General features: G+C 40.4%; 1 protein-coding gene across 2 annotated transcripts in view; it reads left to right on the top strand.

The window, feature by feature from the left end:
• The window catches only part of PDE4B (phosphodiesterase 4B), a 213070-nt gene that overhangs the window by 36307 nt on the left and 162486 nt on the right, over positions 1–14277 (top strand). Inside the window, exon 1 of one of the 2 annotated variants that reach the window (XM_075759161.1) lies at positions 10810–11060. The exons of the other annotated variant lie outside the window; for it this stretch is intronic. Coding sequence (XP_075615276.1) covers positions 10825–11060 — 236 coding nt within the window. The 5' untranslated portion in view covers positions 10810–10824. Of the gene's footprint in view, positions 1–10809; positions 11061–14277 lie in introns of those variants that run through there. 2 annotated transcript variants of the gene reach the window in all.

Here is a 14277-nt window from a genome sequence, read left to right as displayed (position 1 = left end):
CTGAACACTGGAATTGGTAGGAGCTTGGAGTGCTGGGGAAACCCTCAAGATAGCCTCTGAAGAGCTGAAAATGTTCTGTTGTGATGTAGTTCTTACGTTGTCTACAGCTGGAGCGTAAAAATGACAGAACGAAGTTCACTAAGGCTTAAGTCTGTCTGAGCTTGCCAAGGTGGGAGGCAGGGGCTGCTTGTCTAGTATGGGAAGAGGAAATTCATTGAATTTGTTGTCTTTGATTCCCCCCCCCCCCAGCTTGATTGTAACACCTCACAGAGATGTGGAGGAGGAAATGTAGATAGTGAGATAATTTAGGGAAACGTCTTCTCTACAGTTTTGCTACTTTCTCCCTTAGTAAGATGTTTCCACCAGAAAATATCCCATCCTCGCTGACTTGGTTGGGGGGGGTGGCGGTTCTTCCTGGCCAGGAACTATGTAGAGTAGAGGATCGGTCCAACAAAACACCCCTAAACCATGATGCTGTGTCGGGACTCACAGTTAGCCTGCCCCTCTGGTTTGTGGGGTCACTGGTGGACACCCGTCCCCGTCTGAAATTACGCCACAAATCCTGGAGATCTGCTTATAAAAATAAATCACAAGAATTGCTCATAATGGGAAAAAATGGTGGGCAAGTCAAATATATAGGGATCATTGCTTGCTCGTTTTATACATAGTCGGTACAAGTGCAAACCCATCTAAAAAGACGCTGCTGCAGAGATAATTTGTGCTCTGAGTTATCACTGAAGTTATTTTCTCAGCTAAAAATATACAGATAAGTGTTTTGTCTGCCTATATTTAGACATTGCCTGTTGCTGTCAGTTTTTGAAGCTCTTGGATCTTCTTGGTTGGAATATTTTTTTATTTTTATGTTTTCTAGAAGGCCTAGTTAGAATAACTATGGTTTGTGTGTAGTGTAGCTGGTATAGAGGAATTTTAAGAAGAAACATAATGTTGGATTAGTCATAGGTTTTGAATTTAAAATGTCATCATTTTATAAATGTCTTTTTGTACACAATTTGTATTTTGTTATTGCAATATAATCTTTTTCTTAGTTTGCATTTATTTGATTCGTTGGATTTTAGTCTGCTTATGTGCTCAAAATGATAGCATCCCTTTTTCTCTATGAATTGCAAGGTAAGCCCAGTAATTTTATTGAAGATGATCCTGAAGTTTGGTGCTGCAAGATTTGCCCAGAGATACTAGTCATTCAAAACAGAGGTAGCTCTAGGCACACAAAAAAGGCTTTTAATGATTCAATTATAATTATATACCTTGATCCAGAATGAAATAAGACAGCTGGAAATGTATCTAGAATGGAAAGAAATGAGTCACTGTTAATTAGCAAAAGACAATGAAGCTTCTGAAATATTATGTTCAAACTTCATCCTCCCAAGAATATAAAATAAATGGAGATTATGGAAATACAGTTGATATAAAAGCTGAATCAGACAAGAATTTGACAGAACTTTCTTTTATCTTTAAAATTCTGACTAATGATAACTTCTGAAAGGAAAAATCAAACCCAGTTTGCTTGGCTACCTGGAGAACTACCTTCTAGCTCTCGGCTGATCCATGGCATGCACTCAACCAAGTCCACTTACAGATCACACTTACAAATACTTGTATCCAAGCTACTGAATCTGTTTACTGCCAACACTCCATTATCTCCGATCTGCTGTGAGCGGTTCCTTGGAGTGGCAAGTCTCCCTTGAGATGGCGGTACTTCTGTTGTCAGGACGTAACCAGTCAAACTATTCACTCTGCCAGTGATGTGCCTTGTGTTTGTGACTGGTGACTTCTGTCTGTGGATGTAGGAAATGTGTCCTGGATGATTCCTCTTGGTTTGTGTTTGCCAGAACATCTCCAAGATAACTGGAAATCAACTCCTCCAAGTGCTCACTAATCTCGCTGAATTCCTTGTGGTCCATATCCGCACTGGTGGGTGTCCTTTAGACCTTCTCATACATTTTTTCGTTAGCTACGTCGTGACTTCCAGGAATCTTTTTAACTTATTTTTTGTATCAATTCCTTCCTGGGTCCTTTGAACAGAGAACCTGATACCATTGAGAGTGTCATCGGAAAGGATTAGAGAGCCGTTGTCTTCTGCTGCTGGCCTCAGTCACGTTCTGCAGGTTCTCACCCAACTGCTGCTCTGGGAGGCTTGTTACCCATCACTGGACACTCTTTCCATTAAGAAAAACATGAGACTTCCTACGTACTCGGACAGGCTAAAGCCACCTCCTCTCTTTAACCCTGTTTTTGTTGGCACTGGCACTGCACTGGTCTCTAGGTTTTTGGCTCTGAATTTATTCCTCTAATCGGGCCGTAACGCACAAAGCTGAATGTGAATTCTGACGACTGCGCACAATGCATTTTGTATTGCTTCCTAGCGCCAAAACACGAGGCACTTGGCAAAGCTGGAGGTTACAGCCATGCTGGTCAACAGTCAATGTAGTGAGCTTTACCTGTCTGTGTTGTTTTTTAGGGAAAATAGCTATAAATAAAAGCACATTGTAAACCTGATACTGTTTAATTTGAGAGAGCTGCTAAGGTGTAGATGATCTGAAACACAAAGTAATTGAAATAACTTGTATGGAAACTGGAATGATGTTTTGTCAGTCAACTGCTGCAGAACTAAAAATCTGGAAGAGCAAGAGTAAAATACAAGAACAAAGTAGACTCAGGTAAATAATGAAGTTTTCTGTTCCTGTTCAGTTATCAGAGGCGAGGCCAATAACAGAGAAACATTTTTGGTCATGAAAAAGATTTAAATCCTTTCTTTGAAAGCAGGAAGAGGGTTGTCCAAGGCTAAGCAGTCATTTTTGTACCTTTTTCATTGCTCATGTGGGTGGAGATGTTGCCAACCAAACCAAACTGTAGTTTTTCAGAAGAGCTTATGGCAGGATGCAGAAATGACCTGACAAAGTGGGTGCCTGAATTGGTTCCATAGGATTTTCTGTTATCAGTAAGAACTTTGCTCTGACAGAGCAATAGTGATTTTTTTTTTCCATACTATTCATTGTATTATGTCATTTTCATTCTCGTTACATGGAAATTACAGACAGTAACATTTGTTTGTGTTTTGTATTTAACGAGGAGGTTACCTGTGACTGAATTACAGCGGTGATACTGGCCAGGAGCTATGGTGCCCATAGCCTGTCCAGGCAAATATCTTTTTGAAGACTCCTTCATACTACGTCTTTGTAGTAGCATAGAGCCTTTTCTCATCACATCGGGTGTAAAAGATGTGTGAAATCATAAAACTTCTATGCATTGGCTTCTCTTTTCTCTCAAGTGCCCACAAAGGTCTCTGCCTATGAAGAATAAGTTGGCTTATGGAATTAATTTCTAAAATATTAATCTATAGCTCTGAAATGAGAATAGAATCGCAAGTAATACAGATTGGTCTGACATATGTGATTACTCACTATGGATAATATAGAAGGCATTTAAATGTTCTCTGAGAAATACTCTAAATCCAGCACAATCAAAGTTGCTAGGGAAATTACCACTATGAATAAGGTATCTTACATCATGCCCTGAGGGCTTATAGTATATAAATTTACTGCCTCATATGTACCTACTAGGAGATAACAACGTAAATACCTGCCAGAAAAAAAATGGCATTGTAGCATGATACGAAATTGTACTTTTTTGTTTAAATACTAAAAAGTGCAAGGAACTCAGATAAATTGTGTCTCTGTCTTTCTGTGTTGTGGTTTGGTACAGAAACAAATGTGCCAGATCCTGTTTAGGACTAAAGGGCAGGTGAAAGGCACCAGGCTTACTGTTACTGCTGACTTCTTCATCCATGTTCTGAATGCAAATAATTTTTCTGTGACAAAGGAGACCTTGTAGTGCTCTGCTCAAGTGGTACAATGACCTGGTTGACGTAGATGAGTAATTCAGTGTGAACAGTCGAGCGTCCAAGCCACTCAAAACTCTCAAGGTATCTTTCTTAAAGATGGAGTACATTTATTTGTGACTAATCTGAGAAGTATTCTGGTTCTTCTTGACCTTGTTAGAAGTACTAGATGTTTTAAAGACCTATGAAATCATATAGAGAGGCTGCAATTGTTGGGTGCTAAGCCAAAAACTAATATACAAGCTGCTTATTGAATGAGAAATGGCCTGTTTGAAAGCAACTGAAATGGAAAGCTAATGAAATGGGAAAAGCTCAAAAGGTTGCCTTTTATACAGGATGGGCCCTGTTCAACCTTTGCTGAGCTCATAGATGTGGGTAGTTTCTCTGTGCTGATGTCTTGACTCTGAAATAAAAAAGGATGGACTTTTCCGGTTGTTTCTTTCTTTTGCAATTGGCTCAGCTCTTACACTGCAAACCGAAGGGTTGCTAGGTGCTGTGGTTCTGTCTTCTGTGGCCATTTATAGCGCTCCAAAACGTCGCTTCAAAGGCCTATACAAGAATTATTGGTGTCTGCCCTTCAGAAAATTTCAGAGGCCCCTAAATCTGTGGGGATGGAGATACAGACTATGCCATTTTAAACTAGAAAAACTTTGTCTTCCAGTGGTAATATAAATTGCAGTGAATTGTTGTTGTTATTTCTTTTGCCTCTCTAATGTGGGAAATTTGTCATGCAAACCAGTAATTAGGGATGTATTTCTGCCTCTCATTCATCATCTCAATTCTGGAAACTTTCAGGAAAGTATAAGAAAAATCCTCAAACATGTCATTTAAAGTTTTCTGTCATGGAGCTCTAGCTTGTGAGGCAGCAGTCATTGCAATTGAGCAAAGGCAGGCATCTTTTTTTTTAATTTATTTTTATTTTTACTTAAAAAGATACAAACCAAACACCAAAAAGCCTCCCACTTCTGAGCCAAAGAGACTTTGCCGCATTGGGCTTTGCTCAGCCGTCTATTAAAGAAGAGATTATTAAGGGAGAGTCGAAGAAGTTTACTGTATCAGCATCTCTTCACAGCTTCCAGATAATAGTTCTTTGCTGTTACATTTATATTATTTTTAAGCACTAGGTTTGTACTGCATGTTTGGGGAGTTTGATCACTGGACTGTGTTGTGGCTTTTCTTTATTGTGTTGTAGGAAGATGTGGCTGATCAAATGCATCTCAAATTAGAATGGTGAATTCTTATTATTCAGGCTAAATTACTATTTTAAAGCATCAGAATTTGATATGGTGGTTTAAAAATGTTAAACATAGGTATATGTTTAAGTAGAGGCTATCATCAGATTTGCTCCTACTCTGATGGAGATAAAAGTAAATTTGGGACTAGGATGGGATAGAACTAACTAATACTGATTCTGCCTCTAGTGTAACCACTGGAATGGACATAGCGTGCCTCTTGGTCGTGATAGAAAGGAAATAAAGAAGGCATGAAGTATGTATTTTATCATTTCCTCTCGTGTCAATCTCTTCAGCTTATACTCTTTACCATCTTTTCCCTTTTTTTCCGCTTCTGTTGTGTCTAGAGAACTAACTCCATCACTGGAAAGACTTAAGTTCACCACAAACACATTCTTATGTGTAACACTGGCTGTACAGCTTTTTTTTTTTTTTATTTTCTTGGAATCTTTTCCAGGTTTTAGCAATGCTGCATCCAGCTCTTCCTTTTGCATCAGTCACCTTCCCAGCTTTTTCTTGCCAGCCATTGCTCTGACTTAAAGCCTTAGCTGTCGTTTGCTATCCTTACATTTTCATCCACAGTGACTTCTATTTTTCATGTTGGAGCGCTATTGTTTGGCATCTGTTTTCCTGGCCACTTACCTTTCTACAGCTTCCAGTTCACTGATATGTTTTTTTGTCTTGCTCTGAGTTTCCTCCTAGACATTTCTCTTTAGTTTGATTCACTTACCTCCCCCTCGCATCTTTGCCTGTCTCCCATTGCCTGGGTTGCTCTTGTTTGTTCTCAGTGCTGGCTCATCTCGGCAATTACATCTTCTGCCTTAGGTGTTGAGCTGGAGATCACATCCATGTCAGTCCTGTGACATTTCCACCGAAAATTTATTCCCTCCTCTACTGCAATCATTTTAACTGAGTTCTTTTCCAGTACAAGTGACTATTCCCATATTCTTGACTCGCTCTTCTACCTTCTCATTTCCTCTGCTTTCTCTATTCACATGTCTTTATTGGTTTAGTTTAAGAGAAAATTGTCATTTTATAGCTTTTTTTCTCCCTTACCTTGGTTTACTTTTCCCCTTTTCCTCAAAATCTTGTTCTTCTGTCCTTTCATAAAAACAGACGTTCCTCAACTGCTCTGTTCCTCTAAACCCATCACATGCTTCAATGACCCAATTCTAATTCCAATTTCTAGTCTCCTGCGTGATCACTCCTACTCTCATCAACCTTTTTCTTTTATAAAGGAAATATGATTTAGCTGACCTGTTAGATGGGGACGGTGATTTCACTGTCTCCTACTTAGGATCACATTGCCCGTTCCTCTCTCTCTGAGCTAATGGAGCTAATGGGCTTCTAGAGTTTCTCTTCTGGAAGTCCGTCACAGATCCTCTCCCAACCCTTCTTCTACCCTGTACGTTTGGCAGAAATCCAGATGTTAAGTATGGAATCTCAATGCTGTTGAGATTCCATAATGTCACTGGCCCAATAGGTCTTTTTACATCAAATGTATTCAAATCATAGTCTAAAAGAAAGATACTGGCTTCTGAGAGTCAGATGAAGTCCTTCCCTTGTGTATCATCAACTACTAATAAAGGTTCCAGAGATGGCCAGCTCTCCTGAGTGACCTTTACAGTCTGTGTTTGCAGAGATGCCTGACTTAAACCAAGCAAACACTGACATGTATGGGGGACCATCAGAGTCCTTCCAGGGCTAACAAGTACAAAGGAACTGGCTCTATTGCTTCGGGAGCATATATTACATATATACATTTAGACAGCAAATGGCTTGAACAGCAATTAAAAATATGCAGGGAGGATCTGTGTTTTATATTTTATAATGATTGGCACACATCATAGTCTTAACTTTCAATTTGTTTAAAAGCTTGAAAAAGATCTTTATTTTTGCTTTTAAAGACAGAATACTTAAAAGCCAGAATTTCTGAAAAGGAGACTCTGTACTTACTAAAAATATGTTTCCCCTAGGTTTCCTTCCTTTGAAAAGAAAGTAAAACTAGTACTGGCAAACTGCAATCCTTTGAAACAATTCTTCTAATTAATTTACTGTCAGGTTAGCATTATGTTTTTGGGATGCCTTGCTAATGTGTATGGATGGAACAGTGACCTAAGTAACAGAGGGCAGCTTCCTAACTGTTTTTATCTAAATGTGCTTCTAGAGAGTGTACTGTATGGAAGAATTATCCAATTACTCTGCCACCAACCGAAAGTGCTGCGAAAAGTCAACTAACCACTCTTCCTTTCCTACTGAAGCATGCAGGACATTTCACAGTTGCCTCTTCCCTGGCATTTTATTTTATCCTGGCAATTATGACTTAGAAACAGGTAAATAATAGTGCTGCTGTAAGGAAAAAGTATGTATTCTTGTTGCTTAGCAATTGCTCTCAACACAATGAAGATCAGCCTCTGATGAGGAATTGTGTGCTTGAAAATATTGTTTTCCACCTGTATTGGTTATTCTAATAAAATATATTAAAATATATCAAAACCTTCTGCAATCCTAGGCACTTTGGTAAGGTAGGAAGCTTGTATGAAAACTCCCTCCAAGCATATTTAAACTTTCGAAAATTTCCCTAATTGTCCTTGTTCTTCCAAGCAGTTTTATTTTCCTGCCAGCACTACCAGGCCCTTTAATCATCTTCTTCCCCTCCTCACCTCTTCCTTCGTATTACTGGCCTCTTTTCTGATGAGCTGAAATTATATATTACTCTTGGACTACTGATCCTATTGCACACAATAATCTGTAATGATAGCCAAATTATTGTATTACACTGTGTTACTGGGACATTATAGAAATTCAGGTTACAGTGAGATACCTTTTGACCATTTTTGCTTGTATATTAAGGGAACTTCAGTAAACTGAGCCTTGTTACCCGGTAATCTCTCCTGGTGCTCTGGTACCCTAGGTGTTCTGTCTACCATTGCCTCCTCTTGCTGACGGTAACCTCAGCAAGGATAGCAAAATTCATTTTTCAGAATTATTGCCAAGTTTGTTCTGATACCAAGCTTTCCTGCCAGTTAGCTCAAGTCACTCGAGATGTTCTTGTTTTCACCTCTTCTTGGCTTATCCTGGAGTAAAGCAGCATGTCTTGACAGAATTCCAGTACTATAAATCCGTAGAGACTACATAGGCATTAGCTGCACGGTCCTCTGTGTGTGCAACATCAGAAGTTGACAGCATGAAGGATGATAGCTGAAACAAAGAGATGTTCTACAGCCTTTTCAGGTAACCATTAGCTCCCATCGCCACCAAGATCTGGAAGATATTTAACAGAAGAAATACCCTGTGCTAGTGGTCAGCCTTCAAAATACTGTGGGGTTGTGTACCAGGCAACTAGTGTCCCAGACCTCAGCTTGGAGAAGTACCTGCAGCGCCCAAAGCAGTGGGTGGCACTTTGTCTTTTCATTCTTTAGGCTTCCACAAGGGAGAGTGGAGGCTTGCTTCCCCCCACAGTCTCCTTTTCCCATCTCATTAGTTTAGTCTTTCTTGCATTTCTTTGCTCCATCAACAACCTTTGTACATCTTACCACAGTACCTTCTGCAGGCTGTGGGGCTGACATCTCGTTACTAATTTATGAATGTCCAAATAATGAGCAGCACTCCCTTAATGGACACTGATTCTGAAACATCTCTGAATCCAGGTAAAGAAAGTACGTACTCAGTACGAGCAGCATGCCGTTATACAGCATGTTTTATTGCAGAGTGCTTTTAAAAGGTGAGTTTCCCTTTATTCTCCCTGCCATTTAATAGCTTTATGAAAAGGCATGGAAATACTGCTTCTCTAATATCGGATGTATTCTCACAAAGCCCCTCCAATATCCCATTTTGCTTCCTGGTGAGTTAGAAAGTTCATTTTTTCTCTTTGGAATTCCAGATTCTAAGCATTCGTGTGGATTTTATTTCTCATTCAGCATAGCTCTCAAGCTTCCCTTTGTCTTTCACCGGCTGTCAGTACAGTCGAGATGTAGAATAACAGATCACAGTCTAACACGTCATAATTCCTAAAGCATTAAATGTGCCTGTTCTGCTACTGCGTGAACCTCTCAGTATCAGATAACACTGCCATTTCCAGTATCCTTAGGTTAGGCTCAGGCAGGTGTCTCTACTTTTTTTTCTTAAAAAAAATAAGAATTGTGAATGGTGAAGAGCATCGCAGCAGGTTAGGTAGAATGTCCCCTGTAGTCTCAGCTATAGGGAAGCTCTCTGTAGCCGGCCTTTGGCTTGAAGATGAGGAAGGCGCGCTAATGTTTTTGTAAAGTGTTTTGGGATATATGGAATGTAGAGGGAGCGATGGGGATTCGTTGTGTAATTCATGCCTATACTGTGCAATCAGCCTCTTGCATGTAGATCAGAGCACTTTCACTGTCGGCTAGCTGAGTATACTCTGTCCTGTCTCCTCCTTTAAAAAGAATTATTCTATTTATGTTTAAGGTCACCTACTTTTGACCAGTTAAAAGATGCTCTGCCACTCCCTGTAGTATTGAGTAGGTTTAGTGTCAGCATTGAATCTTGGAATCTCTTCTTTAACTTCCTTGCCTGGATTTTTTTTTTTTTTTTTTTTTAGCATTACAAGTGTAGAAGTTGGTTTCATGCTGTTTATGTCCAGAGAAAAATCTTGGGTTTTGTGTTTCTAAATACATATATTGCTTAAATCAATGTGAATTAATTTACACTGTCTTTGCAGGGAAGTGCCAGGACCCCATCCTTTGGTGTTTCCCTCTATTTTCTCTCCCTGTGCTGGCTTCTCCAGCGCTGGCTGCTGGGTCGGGGCTGTGCAGTTATTTTGCCCTTTGACCACACGTAGACCCCAGGACAGCTAAGCCTGCTGCTTCAGCAGTCTTCGGCTTCATCTGTGGGGTGTGCATTCTTGCACACTTTGTTCTCACAAAATATTATTCCTTGCTTTTTCATTTATTTTTTTTTTTTTTCCTACTAGACGTTTTCTTCCTGGCCCACCCCGAGTGCTGCGCACATCTCTATCAGAGCCAGCGCTGCTGCCGTCCCGGGGGTCGCTCCGGGTGTGCCCGGGATGCACTCGGCGATGCCCAGGAACAATGTCATGGTGTTAGACGGCTCGTTAAAATTTCATGAGAATCCGACACGCTCATAACACAAGACAGAGCTGAACAGAGTCCACTTGTCAAAATAATATCGAGCCAATAAGCATGTCATGGGTGGAGCTACTGCAGTACGGGTAAAACTAATTCTGAATGAAGACCTTTTTATTAAACATACCTGAATGAATCAGTTACTTGGCCTGTGACAGGCTGGGGAATTCCTTGATTTTATTAGTGCACACTGAAAAATCCAGTGTTTTTCTGTTAAGTCTGTGTAGCCAAAATGCTATAGGAAAGGGATTGATCGGGAGCCGGCTGTTATGAATTTTTCATGAGCTGGTGTGCGGGGCTGAATGGCTCCGGCGCGCGTCGGTGTGTAGCTGGCAGGCAAGCCGCATCCACACAGAGGCTGCTGACACAGAAACACTTTGGCGCATTTTCAGAGGGAGAGCTGGGCTGATAAAGGGTTTTCTGACAGCCCTGGCTTATCGTCCTTCGATTTATGCTGCTGTTGCTTCAGGCAGCCTTTCCATTTGGAGCCCAGCCTTGCGAATGAGCGGGGTAACCTCTGCCGATTTATCAGCGTTTTTAATCTGCGGCGATGTCTGCGTGATGTGTTTTTGTTACGTTTTCTGAATGGTGTGAGAGCTCACATAACGTCTAAGCTATGACAGCAAAAGATTCTTCTAGGGAACTTGCTACTCCAGAGTCAGAGATTTACATAAGGACTTTCAAAGAACAAATGCATTTAGAGCTCGAGCTTCCCAAGCTGCCTGGGAACAGACCTACGTCTCCAAAAATTTCTCCTCGCAGTTCACCGAGGAACTCTCCATGCTTTTTCAGAAAGTTGCTCGTGAATAAAAGCATCCGCCAGCGTCGTCGCTTTACGGTGGCACATACATGGTAAGATCTGCTGGGTATCAGTGCGGGTTTACAAAACAGTGTGCGTAGCTGTGGTTTTAACAGGGAAAAATGAGCTGAGATTCATTCACAGTACTCCCTGCGAGTGTTAAATGACTAGAGCAGAAGGCAGCCAAAGTATGTATAATGCAGTGCCTCGACAATTGTCATTCAGCTTCTGTTCTCCGGAATAAATCCAGCCCATTATTCATGTGTGCCATGGTTAATCTCTGCTGAACAAAGGCAGCAGCCGGTAACTTTCCCAGGCGTTATGTTGTTGTAGGTAGAACACACGAATTGATTTCAGAACCTTCAAGACATGTATTGTTTTTTTTCTTTGCCCCTGTCAGCTCCAACTGCAGATGACAGCACAGCACAGACCGGGCGATTTGGGCAGGGTACTTTTGGGGTTAAAATGCTGGAAAGGGCTTTAACTTCACTGTCAGGAGCTTTTAAATAGTTTTTACTGGCTGCAAATATCCCTTCTTTCAGTCATTTTTTTAAGGAAATTCTGGCTACGAGTCGTCTTTTCTCTCCCTTCAAATTACTAACCCCAAATAGTCAATTTGCATGCCATTACAGTTGATTGTGAGCTGCCTCTGACTGTCAGTTATCCTGGTTAAGCCATGCCATAAACAGTAATCAAAATACATACTTCAGGAAAACCTATGAGAATCTCATTGGTTCATTTTCTAAATTTACTCTATATGGGTCTCGTATGGTCCACCTTTTAAATTCCAGAAGTCTCTGTAAATATGCACTAGTTGACTGTGGGAATGAAACCAGAAAACTTTCAGTAAAGTGAATATTTTTAAACCCTGCTCACACATAGCCACATCCGTTACTTCCCTATTCCATGGATTGAGTCGGAGGAGAGAGGATGAGGCTGTCCCATTTGTGTCTCTGTGGGCCACTTGTCTTGGGGTATCTGAAATACCCATCCTTGTCTGCTACTTTAAAAAATAGAACATGATTTTAAGATGGTTTATTTGAGTAATGCTGAAATATTTCAAAGCTGTATTTACTTCTGAAGTGATTTACTAATTGCTTAGAGTGGATTAGGAGCTCTTACAGTTGTTCTGTGCTGTTACACAGTAAGAAAAATAAGAGGAAAACCTGTAAACTTTGATACCGGGGGGAATTGTACTGAGTAGGACTGGGATAACTGACTTTTAAATTTTTTAGACACAGTTTGAAATGCATATGGGGTGTAGCAGCATTCAGTTCAAATTACTGTTCAGAATTCTAGAATCATGCAGACTTTTCTTTTTTTTTTTTTTTGTTTTAATCCAAGCAGTAATAACAGCCACCCAAACTGGTTCCATGCTGTAACGGTTTCGGTATGTTCTTTAGCTTCCTCTAGAATTTTAATTGGTTGTAGTCAGTAGTATTTAGGTTTATACACACTAATTCCCATGGACATCTGTCATATCTCTCAGCATCGAAACAGTGGGGTGCTGCTCATCTTACCCCCACTAGCATGTTTTGAGAAATGCGTACTGTGGAAAGACGGTACTGCTGGGAATTAGTAGGGCAGAATGTGGTCAGACTTAACACAGGCTATGTGTATTGTTTGGTGAAAAAAAAAATCTATATGCACACACACGTATTTATAGATGCCACTAATTATCTCTACATGAATCAACTTGTAAAGGAGGTGGGATTACTCTAGGTTCATTTTTTTTTTAATGGAGAGATGGAAGGTTCTCATACTCTTTCCATTTTTTAAAAGTTTTTAATATCAGGTGGTTATGAACTGCACAGAAGTGTTTTAACCTTAGGTAAGAAGGGAACTGTTGTAGAAATGAAGAAAATCACCCTTGCAGGGTCAGGTTTCCAGAGTGTATGAGCTTGAGTACATGTTTAATGCAGTCAAAACATACAGCACATCCAGACATATTTTCAATTTGCTTTAGCATGTTCTAAAACAGGGGGGAATTTAAACTATTGAAGTGTGATACAACATTTCCTTAGAATGTCTGTACAGCTGTTATACGTGTGTTGTAGCTGGTATACTTTCAGCTATGTAACCGCATTTGCTTATTAGTTGGAAATTTGTTGTGCAATGCATGAAAACATCATCACCTGTGGTAAGCAAAAATGCCACTTACGTAAGGTGCTCTTTTGTCTGCAGCTGGGAAGTAGTGTCTGGGTAGCAAAGGTATTACCTCAGGAGTAAATGTACAAGAAATATCAACTGTACAGTAATATTAAGCAAGGAAATTAATTCATGCTGCGGGATATCGTATAATCTGTAACTTTGATAGCCTCGTAAACAGTAAAATTCCTCAGTTTGGGGGTTAGTGGCATAGTAAATTATGATCTTTCACCACCTTTATCATCATTGCTAATGTTGCTACTTGATAAATCTTCTGTTCACTCTTCTGTGCCCCTTATTTTCGGTTTTCTGTCTTCCCTTGCTCTTCTCCTTTCCTGTTTAACTAGTTGCCTTTTCTAGGTATTTTCCTTCTTTTATAACTGAATACATTTCAGCTTCTTTCTCCTGATTATGCTGATGAAATCTCTGTTATCACCAGTCTTCTCCAATATGCAGCCATCAGATCTTATCCAAAAAGATGAAGGGGAAAAAAAATTCAGATTTTTTTTTTAAAAAATAAGGCCATGACTCAAATGCTTCTGTACTCGGAACCTTTCTTTTCCTCAGGATCCTTTTCTCACAGCAGTTTGTGACTGACATGGCAGCACAGTTACCTTCAAACATCTGTCAAGCTGATCCCTTCCTGCTCCAAACCCCTTAAACAGTTTTCCATGGCTGCTGTTGCTGTGTCCAGTCTTCAAATACCTCATTCGCATAAAATAACAGCACCAAAACTCTTAAGCCTTCGGTCTTTTTCCTCCCCTAGAATCCACAAAAGTCTCCTTCTTTTCTTGCATCTAGCATCTTGTCCTGGAGATCCTGAAAGCCCATGTCCTATTTCTTCCTTTCCGATAGTTCCCTTTGTATCAGTTGCATTTTGGGGCTTTTATGAGGAGAAGAGCAGGCAGTAGGTGACATCACTTCATACCTAGTAGCCATCTCAATTTTGAACATGCAGTGCAACCTCATTGTAGAGTTTCCTCTGCAGTCAGTGGAGAGAGGACAGCATCTACAGAAGACCGGGAGATACGTGGTCCACAGCGCTTTCTCGTGCGACCCAGTGCTAACACAGGAACAGCACATTCCTTCTCCACCGCTCACGGTCTGTTCTCCCTTGCCCTG

Source organism: Balearica regulorum, chromosome 8 (assembly GCF_011004875.1).
Source record: "Balearica regulorum gibbericeps isolate bBalReg1 chromosome 8, bBalReg1.pri, whole genome shotgun sequence".
NCBI classification, from domain to species: Eukaryota; Metazoa; Chordata; class Aves; order Gruiformes; family Gruidae; genus Balearica; species Balearica regulorum.
This window is presented reverse-complemented; position numbering and strand designations above follow the sequence as displayed.